At 43.4% G+C, this 18,601-nt stretch overlaps 1 protein-coding gene across 2 annotated transcripts; it reads right to left on the reverse strand.

Annotated features, from left to right (window-relative positions):
* Window positions 1–1,339: 1,339 nt before the first annotated feature.
* epc2 (enhancer of polycomb homolog 2 (Drosophila)) lies at window positions 1,340–18,142 on the reverse strand. Of its 2 annotated transcripts, none has more exons than XM_018764948.2 (14): window positions 17,739–18,142; window positions 14,063–14,222; window positions 13,259–13,404; window positions 12,731–12,937; window positions 11,644–11,792; window positions 11,012–11,141; window positions 10,659–10,847; window positions 8,020–8,103; window positions 6,937–7,085; window positions 6,478–6,824; window positions 3,945–4,069; window positions 3,106–3,265; window positions 2,308–2,617; window positions 1,340–1,782 (listed from the first exon to the last, which is right to left on the reverse strand). In XM_018764948.2, exons 1-14 carry the CDS (start codon window positions 17,889–17,891, stop codon window positions 1,710–1,712), a joined length of 2,382 nt encoding a protein of 793 aa, XP_018620464.1. In that variant the 5' UTR covers window positions 17,892–18,142; the 3' UTR covers window positions 1,340–1,709. The 2 variants fall into 2 exon arrangements, 1 of the variants encoding a protein (XP_018620464.1); XR_001966674.2 differs by lacking the exon at window positions 1,340–1,782 and adding an exon at window positions 2,815–2,946 and having other exon boundaries at window positions 2,543–2,617; window positions 17,739–17,891.
* Between the last annotated feature and the right edge of the window lie 459 nt (window positions 18,143–18,601).

The following is an 18,601-nucleotide window of genomic DNA, read 5'->3' on the forward strand; positions in this document are numbered from 1 at the left end:
TGCAGCTATACTTTATAACTACAAAAGCTGGAAATCAACATACCATTTACAAAAATATGACAATATGCATTATTTTAATTACTAATCATAAAACTGCATGTTACAGATGTGGTACAGTCAAAGTTCTGAGACTGACCCCAGTGTGACTTGCAGTTACTGCAAGCTACTGGCACATGCATTGTTTAGCACTGTCACGCAGCATCCAGCCTTGAAATGCAACCACTGTACCACACTGAGCCCTAATAAATGTGTAGGATTCCATCATGACTCAGATGAGTAACTACACATAATCCTGCTAAGTAAATTTTTTTTTACCAGGAACATGCCACTGAAAAAAGAGCTAATAAAGCCCCGTTTAAAAAAAAAAAAAAAAAAAAACCCACAAGTGACATCTACTGGATGTGACTATATGGTGACTCCAATTTTCTTATTCAGCTAAAAGGTGAGCAAACCTAATAAAATCATTATTCTGTTCCCACTGCCATCATTGCAATGGTTCTATTAAAATTCATAAAGTGACCACTACACATTAACAGATAAAGCAGATGGAATGCAAACCTGAAATGTCTTCTTTAATGAGAATCCTCTCATTCTCACCAAGGGGAAAAAGATGCAATTTTCTGATTTGTGTATTTTTAAATTCTCTGTCTTTTTAATTGGTTCATAACTACAACAAGAACAAGAAACAGGAAAAATGTTTGTCTGAAGCAGTGGTATCTGCTAATATTTTCTAAACACATTTTTTGTATAGGATGTCTACACCAGCTACACTACACTAGGGGAAAATCATCTCTGATCAGACATATGTTCTTCTTCTGTTGCTTGCCCTGCAGTTCACAGATAAATAAACAGCAAAATAAACTGCCTAAATTCATATCCCTATTCCTGTCAATTTCAAGTCTCCAGTTGCTGGAAAGATACACTTACCTACACTTGTGTACAATTTTTAGGCTTAGCCCCATATATTTAAAAAGGCAAATAATATATATTAAGATTTGTTTTTTCTTAAACATTTGGAGACCAACTTCATGGATGCATAAATCTGTAACTTCATTAAAAATGTAAATAAATAAGTCCTATGGATATATTTTGTCTTTAAAATGGAAACTGTTACAGTGACTCCTACATTAAAACAAAATTTCAAATAAAAAAATGTAAAAAAAAAATAAAATGTTATTCCCGAGTATTCCTTTCAAAACAGAAAATATCCGCTAATGAAAAAATACTAACTACCAAAAAGATAAATCATTCTACTTTTGAAACCAATCAATTAGGCAAGTATTACTTTGTATGCTAATTATGTCGTTTCGTAGACACAAAATCTGATTTATTTTAAAAGATACAAAATGTAAACACTGGAAAATAAAGTTAAAACAAGGGACAAACAATCCTTTTCCATGCTTACAATCCCTAAACAGTTGCACTTTTTTTTTTCTCTCCATTCAGTTGCATTTCCAAGTGCAAAAGCATAACACACATAAAATTCAAGTAACAGAAAAAAAACATACCAATGATACAAATATAGCACTTTACAAGGTAGTGATAATCACAATTTTACAATATGTACATTTATATAATCAAGAAATTTTGTGGACAGTTTGATATGCTGTGGTTTGGTAGAGGTCCGTGTAAAAGAGAGCCCTGGTTTGCATTCATTCAGGCAGGTCTGTCCAAGTGTCCGGCACATGTGCGAGCCCTAGAGCTGGGGGCTATGTCACCTCCATTGCCACCGTGTTCTCCGATATTCCATTTAGAGCAAGTCTTTCTGGTTCATGACTCTCCCTATGAGGAGGAAAACAAGTTACAATTGCTACGAAATCACCAAAACATTGTTTTTCAATAAATCAATCCATGCATCTATTCATCCAATTTTCATAACAATGCAGGGTCATGGTGGTCAGCAGCCTATCCTGAAAGCATAGGGTGTGAGACAAAGTCCATCGCAGAGCTAATGCACACACAATGGACAATTTAGATTCCCCAATTTTAAATCAGGTTTTTGGAGTGTGGAAGGAAACCAAAGAACCTGGAGGAAACCCACACAGGCAAGGTGAAAACATGCAAATTCCACACACACTGAGTGGGGTTCAAACCCACAGCTCAGGAGCTGAGAAACTAGTGATACCATGCCACAGTGGCAACTTCAGCATAAGTACAGCGTACAACAGCCATTAAGATACAGATCTATACTTCAGGACTTTGACAACACAGAAGAACAACTGTAAACAAACATAAAATACACATGTAACACACTGGCTCTCCTGTTCGAATCAATGCATCCAGGCAGACGGTGTGAACTGTGCCAACCTTGCAATGCTGCTCATGGTGCTGGTGGGCGTGACCCTGGCGGCGACCCTGGCGAGCTTTAAGGCAGATGGCAAGGGTGCGGAGGTGCGAGTACTGAGGTGCAGGCTGACGGGAGACACCATGGTTACTGAGCTGAGGCAGGCGGCCACTGCCCCAGGTAGGGACTGGTGGGTGGAGGACCCCAGCACCGGAAGCAAGTGGTTAGTGCCGCCACCAGCACTGGGGACAGTCCTTAAGAGGTGGACGGGGGTTGCTGCTGGACTGCTCACACTCAGAGCTGTGTTGGCACCCTGAAGAGCTCTTGAGGTTCCTGAAAGGTAGAAAGTGTCCTTTACTGTTTGGCAGAGTTCATCCACTGATCACCATCTACTGCCCGGCAACTACAGTGCCCAGAAAAAGTCGCAAACTCTACATGAGTTTCACAATTTCCAGTCCAACTTGTAGTACTGTACATAGGTGTCTCACGTTGGACTGTTAGGGACAATAAAGACTCACTGATCAACTTACCACAACTCCTTTAACTGAGCAGTGTGATGGCTGCCCTACACGGAACCCTCGCCTCAGGGCCTGCATCACTGTTTCACAACTTTCTCTGCACTGTACATCTATCCTGCTTTTTGTTTTGCCGCACAGGAATCACTGGTAAGAATGGCAGGACAAAGCCATGACTGAGTGAATGACCACGGTATCACTGTACATCTCCAACCCTAAAAGCAGAGACTAACTAGTCCACAGGATGACTGTGGTCAAGAACCAATGGGTTTTGCCCTGGCCTGCTGGTACAGTACTGAGCCGTACCTGAAGACTGGAGAATGCCGTTTATGTTGCTGTTATTGTATTTGTTGTCCTTGGTGGAGTCACAGCCTCCTGGTCGAAGAGCGCTGACTACAGCTGAAGCAGCAAACTGGGCGCTGACTGAGTCGAGAGTCTGTGACACAGCATCCAGCAGGCCTGGGGTCTGAGTGGCAAGGAGAGCCATAAACACAGTTATTGCATTCTATGAGGCTTCACATTTGTTTATGTTTCCTTTTGATCATTATTTATTAAATTACAGGTAACATAAAATACCCTTTTTAAAATCAGATGTATTACAAAGTAAAAAAAACAAATCTTGTTTAAATCTTAAATATTAAATTCTGTCACATTAGGTTATAGGCTGATGTTGAGTTTCTGCACTGGTGAAATGACATATTTACCACTTGTGGAGATTAAAGCGTATTCACTTAGCCCTTAAATAAGTATCCCATGCAATGGAAAACCACTGATGGAAAATATATACCTTTCTTCCACACAGTGGGCTTTTTATTCTGTACAATGGCATTTTTTCCATGTTGTTTCCATAGTGGTTGTTCTCTTCAGGATGATAAGTAATTCAAAATATTTGCAGTATTAAAATTTTAGAGAACAAAGATTGAAACAGTGGCAGTTTGCATACCTAGCTGGTATCATGTAACTTGTCAGAGGAATTTCTGCCACAAAAACTGTGATTTTGACCTGCTGCACAACTGTACAGTTGCAGAGTAGGAATGTTTCTGCATCTTACCAGGGCAGTGTATGCTGTACAGGGCTCAGGTTACACTGGCTTGAATACAACAACGGCCTGATATTCACTACAGTATACCAGGGAGGGGGGGTACCTCTGTATTGTGCTGCTCTGGCTCTACAGAGTGCCGCGGAACCTGCTGCAGTTGAGCGAGCTGCTGCTTCTGCATCTGTGCCAGCTGCTGCCGATGGCTTTGGAACTGTTCCACGGTGATGGCACCTGTCACCAAGGCAACACCACATCAGAGAAGAGCCCACAAAGTCACCTGCACCATGTTTCCTAGGTTCTCCCAGAACTCAGAATGCACTGCAGAGTGCACTATCACTAAGGGCCCCCACAGAAGTTCAGCTACCTACAGTGGTGGATGTGGAAAACGACACTTAGGCTGGAACACAGCAGACCCACACACACACAAACCTCAAAGATACAATCATGCAGAGCAGACAGCAGCTGGAGAATCTTTAGGTTGTCCTGACATGCAGGCCCACACATGGATCGGCGCTGTGCTCATAGGAGAGGCTTTGTGCATCTGCTCTAATTCTAAAGCATTAGCGACAAACTGTACTTGAAGCTCAGAACAAGGTCAAGCAAAACACTGCTGCAACAAATATGCTAGCTGGCGAACTAAGAATGACAGTGGATGCTGTACATTACAAGTACATCTAATCTTTCCTGCCACATCCAAATACTGCCAGTGCTGAAATCTAAGTGCTACATACCTTCCCCCCCCGTGCTGCTGATGCCTAGAATTATTTCAGAGAAAATATGGCTCTCCATATTAAGTGTGTTAACAGAACCCCAATCTCCAAAAAAGTTGGGAGAGTACGGAAAATGCAAATAAAAACAAAAAGGAGCGATTTGTAAATTTACTTTGACTTGTATTCAAAGAAAAACAGTGTAAAGACAAGGTATTTCATGTTTTACCTAATCAGCTGCATTGTTTTTTGAAGATTTAAATTTATTCCGAAATTGATGTCTGCAACAAGTTGGGACAGGTGTAGTTTAGGACAAATAACAATGTGACAAGTTGAAATAACAATTTGATGTAAAACAGGTGATGTTAAACAGATGAGGCAATCATGTTACAGGATATAAGGAGCCTCAAAAAAAGGCCTAGTCCTTCAAGAGCAAGGATGGGTCAAAGCTCACCAATTTGTCAACAGATGCGTCAGCAAATAACCCAGCACTTTGAGAACAACTTTCCCCAGACAAATCGGAAGAAATTTGGGTACTTCACACGCTGCAGTACACAATATAATGAAAAGATTCAAGGAATAAGATCAAATCTCGGTGTGTAAAGAGCAAGGCCATAAATCACGCCCAAATGCACGTGGTCTCCAATCCCTCAGGCATCATTGTCTTAAAAACCATCATGTGTCTGTAATGACTATCATGACATGAGCTCAGGAATACTGCGGTAAACTTTGTCAGTCACCACCATTTGCCACTGCATCCACAGATGCAAGTTAAGGCTTTACTATGCAAAGCACAAGCCATACCATCAACACGGTCCAGAAACACTGCCGAGTTCTCTGGGCTCGGTCTCATCTGAGATGGACAGTAGCTCAGTGGAATCATGTTCTGTAGTCTGATGAGTCAACATTTCAAATAGTTTTTGGAAAGAACAGCTGTCGTGTTCTCCGGGCCAAAGAGGAAAAGGACCATCTAAGCTGTAATCATCAGCTTCAGGTCCAAAAGTTAGTGTCTGTCATGGTATGGGGCTGTATCAATGCCCATGGCATGGGTAATTTGCACTTCTGTGAGGGCACCATTAATGTAAAAAGATAAGTACAAATTTTAGAGGAACAAATGCTGCCATCCAGATGCCATCTTTGCCAGGGACGTCCCTGCATTTTCTAGCAGGATGACACCAAATCACATTCTGCCCAGAATACATGTGCATGGCTGCATAAGCAGAGAGTGCGGTTAGTAGATTCATCGGCTTGAAGTCCTGACCTGTCTCTGATTGAGAATGTGTGGCCCATTGTAAAGCGCAAAATACGGGAACGAAGGCCCTGTACAATTGTACAGCTCAACACCTGTATAATAGATGCATGACGGAAAATTCTCGACTGTCCCAACTTTTTTGGAATTGAGGTTGTAACAGGCTAATGGACATAAGCCCCCCGAAGAATGATAAGTGGGTTCATTTCGGTATGCAGACCATTCATTAATCGACTGGATACAAGCAACACGAGCAAAAACTAATTATACAAATGGCTTCTGCTCACAACAACTACTTATGAATCTCATTACTGAAATCTAAACAATGAGAAAACTATAGCAATAAACAAATTCTAATGATTTTATTAGTCATACAGCAAGGCTCTCGTCTCAGTGTATGCTGCTGCTGAGGAAACATTGGTATCAAATCCTGTCAAAGCAAGAGAATCCACTTAAATTGTTTTAAAACGTATTATCACAAATAACCCAATAACCACATAATCTTTCTCAGAGTGTTTATGAATTATGCTAATTGTGTAAATGGCTTAAGCATGTGAGTTGTTGTCAAATGCATCAAAGAAGAGGGCATGTCCCTACAAGACACCGTGAGCCTGACAATGGCCCCAACCAGAGACACAAGACAGACACCAGAACACGTCATGGCAGACAGCTCCAGCACTTACCTAATACTCCACTGATGGAGGGACTCTGCAGGCCCAAAGAGGCTCCCGAAGCCCTGCTCTTCACAGTCCACTGTGGTATCTTCCTGCCATTCCCCAGCGGGCAGTGCAACTCCCTATCCCCATCTTGCCTGGGACGAGGCCGGTAGCAGCGCCAGCGGCACGCTCGAATGTTGGCAAGGGCCTCCATCAGTGAGTTGGCTTTGTTAGGGGTCCTTTGGCAAGCACTGCTCCACACTGAATTGTCAGTCAAGTTGGATTCTTCTGTGTTAGGAGACGCAGTCAGCAGGTCTGGATCCAGAGGCCTCAGCACCAGGTCCAGTTCTGAAGAAACACGGTCCATGATGACTCTGAACACAAAAGGAGCAGTTAGGAGCAGTTTGAGACATGCAGAAATCCATGAAGCGGCAGCTGAACTGTTGCAGGGCTGTTTGAAGAGTGGGTGCTGTGAGAAGGCAGTACCTGCCGCCGCGGCCCACCCGCCGGCGGACGAGGCCCACGCAGCGACGCGGGACGGATAGCACCGTAAGGCAGTGCGTGCGGCTCAGCGTCTGCACCCCTGCCAGCTCAGGGTGATCCCATAGGACAGCATTGCTCTGGTCTACCTGGGGCTGTGGGAAGAGGAGGAAGGGCATGGTTAAACACTGATAAGGAGGGGGACACTGGAGAACCCCCCTCAGGCATTCAGCAAGCCCAGATGACCCAGATTTAGAAGTGGGCATTGCTTCCTGAAAGAACTTCATCTGTCATATCACCATGGCCCCAAACACCATGGCAAGGACTGTTGAGCACTGTTCCTCAACAAGAAAGGAGATGATCCCAAGTGCCCCGAGGACCAGACGCATGCCATGTTCCTTACGAGGAAGCAGCCTCAAACCCAAGCAGCATACTGCAACAAAAGCAGTTTTTCCATGATGCCTATGTACGATCCAGCTACTTTGAGCTCCATGCCTCCCTCGTAAACTCTAGGCAACAAGATCTCCCTCATCGATAAAGCCACAATGCAGACTCGCTCCATGAGCCCCACACCACACTGCAGTGTAAACATGGAAGGGGGCAGCCCACCTGACCTTCACCTCCACAAGAGCCCAGCCCTTCACGTCATCCTTCCTAAAGGCATAGACCCCCTTCTCTGCCAGCCTGGTCCCCCAATGACTTCCCAACTGTTAACAATGTGCTGTAAAGACCTGATTATTTAAAATCTTCTCACAGAAGAGCTTACAAGGAAGATGAGGCAGCAGGGCTATTGAGATGTGAAAGTTACTGTCTAACTTAATGTTCTATACCTTTGTACAGAGCAAGTCAGTGTTATTGTACCCTCTTATCTGAGACCAACCTCTCTGAGGGAGTGTTACCATCTTGTTACTATAGATCCAGGACTGCTGTCATGTACTCAGTCCTTGTTGATCTGCCTTTATAACATCCATCTTCTTCAGCAGATCAATACAGCAAAAGAACAAATGGGGGGGGGGGGGGGGCAACTTTTTGTGTGTCCACAGAGGGTAACATGGCATTGCTACCAAGAAGACATTAAAAAGCACTTACAGCATGGTACTGACAACCAGCTTTCCTCCTGAACGCAAACATCCCATCGGGGTCATTCTCTTCTTCCGGCTCTGACAGTGAAGACTGCATGTGGGACAAACATTGTGGAAGTAATCATATTTTTTTTCCTCTATAACACAGAATGGTTACACATTTTACAGAAGTAAACTCAGTTCTCATATAACAGGATCCTGTGCAATGAAAAACCTCGAAAACAACTCATGAAATATAAATTGTTTACATACAAATTAAATTATTTGGCAGAACAGTATTGTTGCCTGGTTATCTTGTCAATTTACTTCCACATATTCTATACAGTAGCTTAGTCTCAGAAATTCTGAAGCAGAGATATACATTTGAAATCTCAGATGTGAAGGGCCTTTGTCCCTCACTAGTGTCACACTGGTCTACTGTTTGGCTAAATCAAGTGTATTAGTATTGACACTAGACTGCTGGGGTAAAGAAAGCATAAAACCAGTGTACAAAATCATCTCAGGTAAAACTTTTCTTTATATCGTAGACATCCATGAGTGAACTAACCAAAAGATATGAAAAGACTGGAAAAGTGCAACAGGCAATGGGAAAGACAAAAGCAGAGAAAGATAAACTGAAAAGAAAATATATAACACTATTGTAAAATCATCCCCCGATATGGCCATTCGAGTTGCAAGGATTCAAATTCATGGGGAGTTTTGTTTAATACCTCTACTTCGGGTTCTTCTCATTTAAGAGGACCAAATTTGGATTTTGTGCACCCCCCGACACCTGAGCAGCACAGGACATGTAACAGACACTTTTCTCCAAGGTGACTTACACACACACACACACACATTTCCTGAACCGCTTGTCCCATACAGGGTCGCGGGGAGTGGAGCCTACCCGGCAACACAGGGCGTAAGGCCAAAGGGGGAGGGGACACACCCAGGACGGGACGCCAGTCCGTCGCAAGGCACCCCAAGCAGGACTCAAACCCCAGACCCACTGGAGAGCTGGACCCGGTCCAACCCACTGCACCACCGCACCCCCAGGTGACTTACAATGATTATTAAATAGTATTTAGCTGACATCTATACACGGTCGCGGAGCCTACCCGGAAACACAGGGCGTAAGGCCGGAGGCGGAGGGGACATACCCAGGACGGGACGCCAGTCCGTCACAAGGCACCCCAAGCGGGACTCGAACCCCAGACCCACTGGAGAGCAGGACCCGGTCCAACCCACTGCACCACCGCACCCCCAGGTGACTTACAATGATTATTAAATAGTATTTAGATGACATCTTTATCAAAGGTGGCTAACAGTCTTAGATATACCTCACTAAACTCCCTAGAGTCATTTACACACCTATACACAAAAGCAATATTACACAGATCCATACTATGGGCAATTTTGACTCACTGTCTCACGAAAAACACGCTTCTTTGGACTGAGGGAGAAAAACAGTATACCTGGAGGAAACTCACGCAAACAACATGCAAACTCAACACAGACTGAGTGAGCATCAAACCCACGTGAAAATGCACAGTCCAGGTGCTGTGAGACATCAGTGCGATCAACTGCACCAACGTGTCACCCAGATCAGAATCGTATGCCGCTGTCAATTTCTCAATGTCCACTTGCCCTTGGTTGCTAGTTTCACCTTTTATAATCTTGGTAATGTTCAGCAAGTGTAAATTTATTCATTGTTTCTTTTCTTTTGTTTTTCTGTTCTTTTTTTTTTTTTTTTTTTTTTACATTAAAGGCTGAATCAATACAAACACTTGAGTATCATATGTACATATGTTTTATTTGTAAGCACTTAAGTGTAAGTAATAGGTACGAAAGAGCTGATAGAGCACAGGTAGACAGCCATATAATGTTATAAAGTATTTAATATAGGGGAATTGCCACATTATGTTGGGTTATGAGAACTAATATTGACTACTGAAGTAACCGTGCTCATTTTAATGAGATCTGATGATATTTTTAGCATAAATTAGTGTAAATTTTGGGGCTCAGTCTAGGAAAAAAAAAAAAACGGTAATTACATCATTGACTTATGAAAACTGATGTTACGAAGGGTTTTTCAGAAATCAATTAGCTTTACTACATGGGGGGAGACTACACGAGTGTCCTAAACCAAAGTTTGCGTTGTTCCAAGTAAGCCAATCACACACACACACACACACACACACACACACACACACACACACACACACACACACACACACACAAACACAAACACAAACACAAACACAAACACACACAAACACAGGCTGAAGCCGCTTGTCCCGAGTGGGATCGCCGCGAGTCGGAGCCTAACCCGGCAACACAGGGTGTAAGGCTGGAGGGGGAGGGGACACACCCAGGACAGGACGCCAATCCATCACAAGGCACCCCAAGCAGGACTCGAACCCCAGACCCGCTAGAGAGCAGGACCCCTCGTAAGAAGCAAATCATTTTGTAATATTTAGTTGGTTTTATTCTGTGCCACTAGTAAAAGATGATCAGAAAAAGGCTTCATTGTGTGGAGCACAAATCATCTGTGTTTGCATAAGTCAGCTGGGAATGATGTGTTTGGAGACAGCCAGGATGGTGAAAGCCATGTGGAACTAAGGGGTCAGTAGTACGCTGTAATGCATTAAGCCTCTGACAGTTCACCTGTGGGTCATCTTCATCGCCAGAGCTGTGGAAATCATACTGCTTGATGTCACACTTGCTGATGGCGGGCCAGTGCCCAGAGCGGACCTGCTGTCGGAATGGCTCCGGCTTGGCTTTCTTTAGGTAACGTCTCTTTGGGCGGGGAAGCTCAAGATGGGAGTTGTCCTTCTCTGAGGTATGGTGCTGGTGCTGTGAAGCATAAACAAATTTCCCTGAATGCCAGAAAACAACTACTGAAAGATTTAAGGCTGTCAATCTGAGATTGAAACAGTGCCAAAATATTCCTTTAATACATATATATTTGTCTTTCTGTCTCTGATTTTCACTCTTTGCCATTGATGAAATTAAATTACCTTAATTTTATTTTCTATGTTATGGTGATTTCCATTAAGCAGAGATATTGGAGTGTGATATATAGACTTCTCTGTGAGTGGCCCGGTTACTTCATTAAGAAGCTCTCCATCAAAGTCTCCCATCTGATATCTGAAATCACAAAAATAGTCACGTGCATAAATTGTTCCTCCGTGCTAAGTATGTTAGACACATGAGAATTACTTCAGTGGTGTCTGCTAAATGAGTAAAGCCATAAAAAAGTAAGGAATCTTTTTTTTTTTTTATTTAAAAAAAAAAAAAAACTAACATTTACATTTGTTCATCTACAAATCCAATTCCAAAAAAGTTGGGACAGTATGAAAAATACTAATAAAACAAACAGGAGTGATTAGTAAATTTACTTTGACTTGTATTCATACAAAAACAGTATAAAGACAAGGTATTTCATGTTTCACCTAATCAACTGCATTGTTTTTTGAAGACGTACATTCATTCTGATATTACGAACACCACAACACTGAAGAAAACCTTAATAATATCCCTGTATAACAAACACAAAACGGCTGCAAAGTAACCTCAAATGAGACCAAGATCAGTGTACAAACAACACTTTGATGCACACTGAAACATGATACTGCCACTGAGATTCTACCTCTTCTCCACCACCTCCAAGGTGAGGTGCAGCAGCTCTCGCTTGGCCTTCTCCCTCCGTTTGATCAACTCAAGGATGGTGACAGCCCTACTGAAGTGCCTCTTTAGTTTCAACATCTTCTCATATGAGGCCTCATCGTTCTTGCGGTTCTGTGGGCAAAAGGTGACACAATAGTCATGGTGAAATGTCCTGCTCATCCGACTATGAAGCCACCGGAGAGTAAACAAGATAACAAAAAGCCATGTTCATACGAAGGAAATGTCAAGATCTTAGGTGACACCTGCTTTAACATGCTGCTGATCTTTTTGTTTCTGTCCATTGGCTTCTTGTAGCTGCCAATACCAAGTTCAACAATCTGGTTATAGCCAACAATACCATCAGTTAATCTGCTCCCCAGTACCTGCAGGACCTGATCACTTGTCTACACCCCAACCACACTGCTATGCTTCTCCACCTGTGGCTGCTCTTACCACTATGCTACCAACTGTCCCCTTACATAAAACACAAAAATGACTTTCACACTCACTCCTCTCCTGCTCTATCAGCTACACATAATAATAATAATAATAAGAAGAAGAAGAAGAAGAAGAAGAAGAACATAGAAAATAAGACAAAACTTGTGCCCTATCAATTTTATATAGAAATATTCTTGTCATTTGTGTTGGCAGAAATAGTCCTATTGGAGTAAGTGACTGCACTTTGTGAATCACATGGGTGCATGTGTTTCCCTCCACCTACTGGTGAAAGACGCTTTTATTTACTAAGCTGTACATGACTTTTGGAGAAAAGCACCAGCAGAATGAATGGAAGTAACAGTTCTGATTATCCGAAGGAAGTAATGTGACCAAGTAAAAATTATTTATGCATCTCACATGGACAGATAACTGCCCAAAAACTTTCAGCCATATTGTTTGCAGTTATATCATGCTACTAATTCTGAATAGCTTTTTGCATACATGCCTTAACTCTGGTGGCAGCAGTATACAGTATGGTGCTATGCTATGGCAACTACATCAAGTGATACAGTGTTCTAAAATGCAAAAATTCTCATGGCCCTGCACTGCATCACTCCAAACAAAGCTCAGACCTTCCTTGTCTGCATCTTCTCTGTGCGGCGCCGGAAGGCCACGTAGGCATCGTTGTTGGTGGAGCCGTCCCTCTTCTCCTGCTTCACCCGAGGGATGAGCGAGGGCCCTCGCCAGTTCTTCCTCTTTCGCACCCAGTAGTCGTACACAGATTTGAGCAGGTAGTCATCTTCATTCAGCAGTAGTTTGGCCTCTTGAAGAGTGATGAGCTGGGAAGAGATCAAAAGTCATGTTGTGTGGCAAGCTCCTACAAAGGGGTGTTGTAATACTTCCACACTGATGGTTCTAATTCACGGTCCTTCTCGTCACGTTATACATATTTTTCTTCCGTCAATGTACACCAGCACTTGATTGACTCACTTAGCCTTTTGTCTTGCTTTAAGAAGTGAGGTGATTATTTCAATCAAAAGATGTTTTGCATGATGGAAACAAACAGTTATAGCAAATAAGGAGCACAACCTTAGAATAACATTTAAAGTACGTACAGAGGGACTATACAGCAAGTACACAACACGTGATGTATAAAGTACCTGGTTCCCGCTAGTTTTTTCCAGCCTGTCCATCATAATTTCAAACTGGATGGGTCTAATCTCCATCTTTCGGTTCAATCTGTTAAGGAGAGTCTCATCCTCAGAGTCCATGTCATAGTCGGGCTGCTCAATATCTAAATTGAATGCTAGAGAGGAAAACGACAGGAACGAGTCACCATACTGGAATCCAAGACAGCATATGAACACACAGGAGTTCAACAAGCTTCATGAACAGACAGTGCTCTATTCACCAGAGTTGCTCATCCTACTCTCCATCATAGGGGTGATTGTAAAACCAACAATAATTACTTATAGATGTTCACTCCGAAAAGTCTGATCACCATAAAGTGATTAATAGCACTGATCCACAACTATATGGTAGCTGGGTCAAGTCCCAAAACATGCACGACTGCTGGGGCTTTAAACAAAGCACGTAATTTGAATAAAACTATCTAGCTGTAGGGGGGTGCGGTGGCGCAGTGGGTTGGACTGGGTCCTGCTCTTCAGTGGGTCTGGGGTTCGAGTCCCGCTTGGGGTGCCTTGTGATGGACTGGCGTCCCGTCCTGGGTGTGTCCCCTCCCCCTCCGGCCTTACGCCCTGTGTTGCCGGGTGGGCTCCGGTTCCCCGCGACCCTGTATGGGACGAGCGGCTCTGAAAGTGTGTGTGTGTGTGTGTGTGTGTGTGTGTCTAGCTGTATACATTGGGCAAAGTTGTGAAACTGGCTCTTATGAAACACATGTTCACAAATGTCCTCCCACCTATCACCTGCAGCTCACAAGCCCTCTGTGAACCATGGCCACTCACGGTGGATGTGGATGAGCTGCTTGGGAATCCCAAACTCCCCCTTGTACAGGCGGTCATAGTAGGTGATGTTGCTCTCAGCCACGGGCACTGGGATGACCATATTCTCCTTCTTCTCCCTGAACACCTGCTGTGCTGATATGGCTCTCTGCAGATGGTGCTCCTGGGAGGGGAGACAGACGGAACAGGCTTTGTACATGTATTGCAACCGGACCAAAGTGCAGCTGGGACATCCCACTTCTGCTGCACAAAGTCACATGCAGCTTCGCGGTGCTGATGAAACTCGCTGCAATTATCTCGAGAGCTGATGTTTACAGGGCCTCTGACGTCGTGCTGCACTTTACAGGAAAAGCAAGACTAGACGATCTTAAAAATTGCCCCAAGAATTCCATAGAGAAAAGAAAAAATCCAGTTCTATCACAAAAATAAGTACAGAGAAGGTCCCCACTTTACAACATCCTCCATAGGTTCCACAACATTGTAAAAATGTACCCAAATACGTAACTGTAGCTTATTATTAAACAGCAAATTAAGCATACTGATGAAGCAAGCTACTGTATTTTAAAAATAAGAACTGGGTTCATGTAATCCTTTCCACACCTCAACAAAGCATCTGTTCGCTCTCTGTATGTGGTCAGAACCAGACATGTGTGCTAGCTTGCAATGCAGCTCAAGTCCTATCTCCTCCTCATCCTCCTGCAGTTAATGGCACACAAGACCTTACACAGAGCTAGCGACAAGAAGCAACTTTCTTAGTGTGTTATTTACCGCTAGATTTAAAAAGTTTCATTTTAACGTTACAACAATAAAAACAAGCTTAAGATAATTTAAAAAAAGAAAATAACAATGTAAAGTGCCTCATATACACAATCACTGCTCATTGAAGGTCACAGTACAGCCTGCCACAGTATAATAAATATATTTGAACTGTAAAAACCATCTTTTTTTTAAAAAAAAAAAAAGAGCTGGTACTTTGTTTTAAATATTAATCAGTTTTATGTATCGAATGATAGAGATGTTAACTCCAGATGAGGAAAACTAGGTATGCCTGCTCCACATTAACAGCAAACGGCCGCAAAATACATCTTTTCCATGTAAGACAACATTTATAGTCCATGTTAAAGTTGCATAGCAGGGACCTCCTGTACTGCATTCCAGAAAGTTCTTTTTTTAATTATCCATGGTTATCAAGGCAGAAATAACACATGTATCAAAGAGGTTGGTATTTTTTTAATTCAACTGTGTTTTTATAAATTACAAACAAGGTCCATTTTCTCCAAAGTGAATCACACCAAAATACCACAGTGGAATATAATCAGTGGTAATACAGAAGTAGACTTGACACAGACACATTACACCTGCACAGCTGACAATATTATCAGCAGTCATTGTATATAACAGAAGTTAAGGTACAGAGTACTTAATCCCACCAAGTCTTAGTGCATAAACAGCTAAATGCTTATTAAAGTCAAAGTTTAGCTTTTACCCAATTTATCATGTTATGATGAGCGCTGCTTTCAGGAAGGAGATTTTCTTCAAAGCTACATCTATCCACAGACAGACAAATGGAGTACAGTTATGAGAACAGACAGGACAGAGCAGCTACCAAAATCACTACGCAGGATGAAAGAGACAGACCGTGTGCACTACACAGGGCTGAGCTTCTCACATCTCACACGGGACGCTGTCCACAAATATGCCATAACAAAAGTCAGAGCATATTTGCAGGTCCATTGGTGAAAAGAAACATGGCAATGCTCCTCTGGGTAACTTACACCATTTGATAGGCAGATCGTTCACCATATTGTCAACACATGACTGCACTCATGTGCCTGGGTCCAGCGGTGACAAGTCCCAGCATGGCGTAATGGGTTGGATAAAACTTTCAACCACAGTCCATACATTTGGCAAAAAGAGAACTTTTTACTGCTCTACAGCGCTTGTGGATGACCAGCAAACCACAATGCAATGCACCTTACTTTAGGAACAAAGTGCTTAACTTCACCAGAAAAATGTCAACGTCTTGACTGATTAGGAAAGTATGAGGGTTAAGCATGAAGAGACACCTATCACCAAAGCTCATAAACCATTACATAAGTGCCTGGGGTGGACCTACAATTAAACCATCACATCACATCACATTACACACTCCAAATGTGAGGACCAAACAAAGGAGTTCTATGCGTGAGGATGGGGCACGTTCCTGCACAATACCTGGCCAGTAAACTCTGGCTTCACACTGGGGTGCAACATGTGTCCCTCCCTGCTCATGCTTGTCACACACCAGGTTGCAACCTGTATGCAACAGTACCAGAGGGGGCAGCACATAGTGTACACTTTATTGCAGATTTCTTTATCGGAAAGTCTCAAGGTCCATTCCCCACTCCTGCCATAATACCCCTGATCAAGACAATACTGATACAGTAAGAGCACTGCAGTACAAACAGGTAAATCAGATGATTATCTAGCACTGTAAGTCTCCCTGGACAAATAATTCAGCTATATAAAGGCTGTTATAATAATAATAATAACAACAACAACAACAACAACAATAACAGGGATGAATAATAGTGCAGTGAGTAGTGTTGTCACCTCACAGCACCTAGGTGTAAAGACATAGGTTCAAATCCAGATTGCATGTTTGCATGTCTCACAATCCAAAGAAATGCAGTTTGGGTGAACTGATGATGCTAAATTGCCCATAGTTTGTGAATGGGTCAGTGAGTGCATGTGGCTACCCTGCAACGGACTGGCGCCCCATCCAGGGTGTGCACCTCTGTGCCGAACACCCGGAGATTGCAGAAAAGGCTTTGGGCTGCTGCCACCCTGAGAGTCACAGAGTGAGTGGGAACAATAACAACAAAACAAGGAAATTTGACTTAATATTATATTACATTTGCATTTATTTATTTAGCAGAGGCTTTTCCAAAGGGACTTCCAATGAACTCTATAGTCTATGTAGTGTTAATAAGCCCACACACCGGTGACTTACTGCTAGATACACTACTTAATTGGTCACTTATCCATCAGTGGAACACACTGTCACTCACACACTATTATTGTGAACTTGCTCTTGACACAGACATTGATGATGTAACCAATGTAGATCGGCCCGATCGATCGGGACTGGCCAGCGACCAGTGGACAGCAGATCACTCAATGACCAAGTCTGCGAGGTGAGCTGTCTGAGCTGTGCCCACGACGAGCTCAACTTCCACTAAACTGAGAGCAGACCGCTTCAGCATCGAGTCCTGCGCCAACCACGTGTAGCTGTCATGCGAACCGCCGCGCGAAGTGCATGAAACACCAGTCGGAAAGCATGTAACTCAATGAACATAATATGTAAATGTTACGAGTCAAAATCGATAACCAGGGACGCACGTGACGAAGCTCAACACGTCACATGTCCGTCAAAGAGCCGGCCTACGTAACAACACCTCTCCCGCCCAGTTCACGTAGAACTCGAATAACAGGGAAGCGGACTAGGGAAGCGGACTAGGGAAGCGGACTACGCCATCGTACGATACGCCAGCGTAATATACGCAACCTACGCAAGAAACGTAACTACGCAGGGACTAACGAGCAATTGGACATGCACGATAACGTGAATGCGTCGAGAATACCAACATCGCCGGTATACCCTCTAATTAATAACAATTATATTTAAATAACCCCATACCAACTCCTCTTCCTTCTCCATGCCCGTTGGCATCTGCGGCACGGCCCGGTTGATGGAAAGACAGTCGATGAGGTCCGGCAGGTCCCCAGTCCTGTAGACGGGCAGCGGTTTGGCGGCGTCTAGCGCTCGCGCGCGGAACGAGAGTTTGCTCATGGTCGCCGATCACTGTGACGCCGCACGGAAGGGAAACATCATCATGTATCCCGCCGTTGTGTCGCTCAAAAAACTCGCCCCAAAACGTCCGAGGCCCTGCCGCTTCTCCGCACGGTCGAAGTCATGAGTTCCCGTCGGCCGAGAATCCAGTTGGGGCAGTGATTTTCTGTCGAGTTTAACGGGGTTTAATGTCCATTTCGTCTCGGTCGTTCCGCTCGCAACGCCACGAAAAACATGGCGGACATGTCCACACGGCGGCAGAGCGATCCCGGCAGGCAGCGCGGCGAGAGCAGCGCGCGCCCGGTCTCCGTACGGAACATCCGTAACATGCAAATCGCGAGCAGAATCGACATACTGTATTAACGTGTGTGTTACATACTGCGGCCTTGCTTGTAGCCTCTATAGACATATCTTGGGGGCGTGCAACGGTGCGAGTCAGTTGAGCACAAGTTAACTGGGGTTCTTCTAGTGGTAAAAGAACACTTCTTTAAATAGGCTGTATTAATGGAATGTATAATATAATAAACAAATATCAAGTATGTGAGAAATGTAACTTAAACTTGTTAATTAGTGTGATTAAAATGGACAATGTTGACATCACTACATCCAAAAATGCTTTTGAGTGTGAGGTATGTTGATAAAATTATAAATCACAAGTATCTGAAACTTTTGTCCAAGGTAACTTATCTAAGGCAGTTTACTAGTTTTTT

Source organism: Scleropages formosus, chromosome 21 (genome assembly GCF_900964775.1).
Source record: "Scleropages formosus chromosome 21, fSclFor1.1, whole genome shotgun sequence".
Lineage (NCBI taxonomy): Eukaryota > Metazoa > Chordata > Actinopteri > Osteoglossiformes > Osteoglossidae > Scleropages > Scleropages formosus.

Excerpts from the sequence above, each read along its gene's own strand:
- epc2 (XM_018764948.2), bottom strand. The coding sequence starts at position 17,891 with ATGAGCAAACTCTCGTTCCGCGCGCGAGCGCTAGACGCCGCCAAACCG. Across the intron at positions 10,848-11,011 it reads ACATAGAAAATAAAATTAAG|CACCAGCACCATACCTCAGA; the intron begins GTAATTTAATTT and ends TATGCTTCACAG. Across the intron at positions 7,086-8,019 it reads CTGGTTGTCAGTACCATGCT|CCCCAGGTAGACCAGAGCAA; the intron begins GTAAGTGCTTTT and ends CTCTTCCCACAG.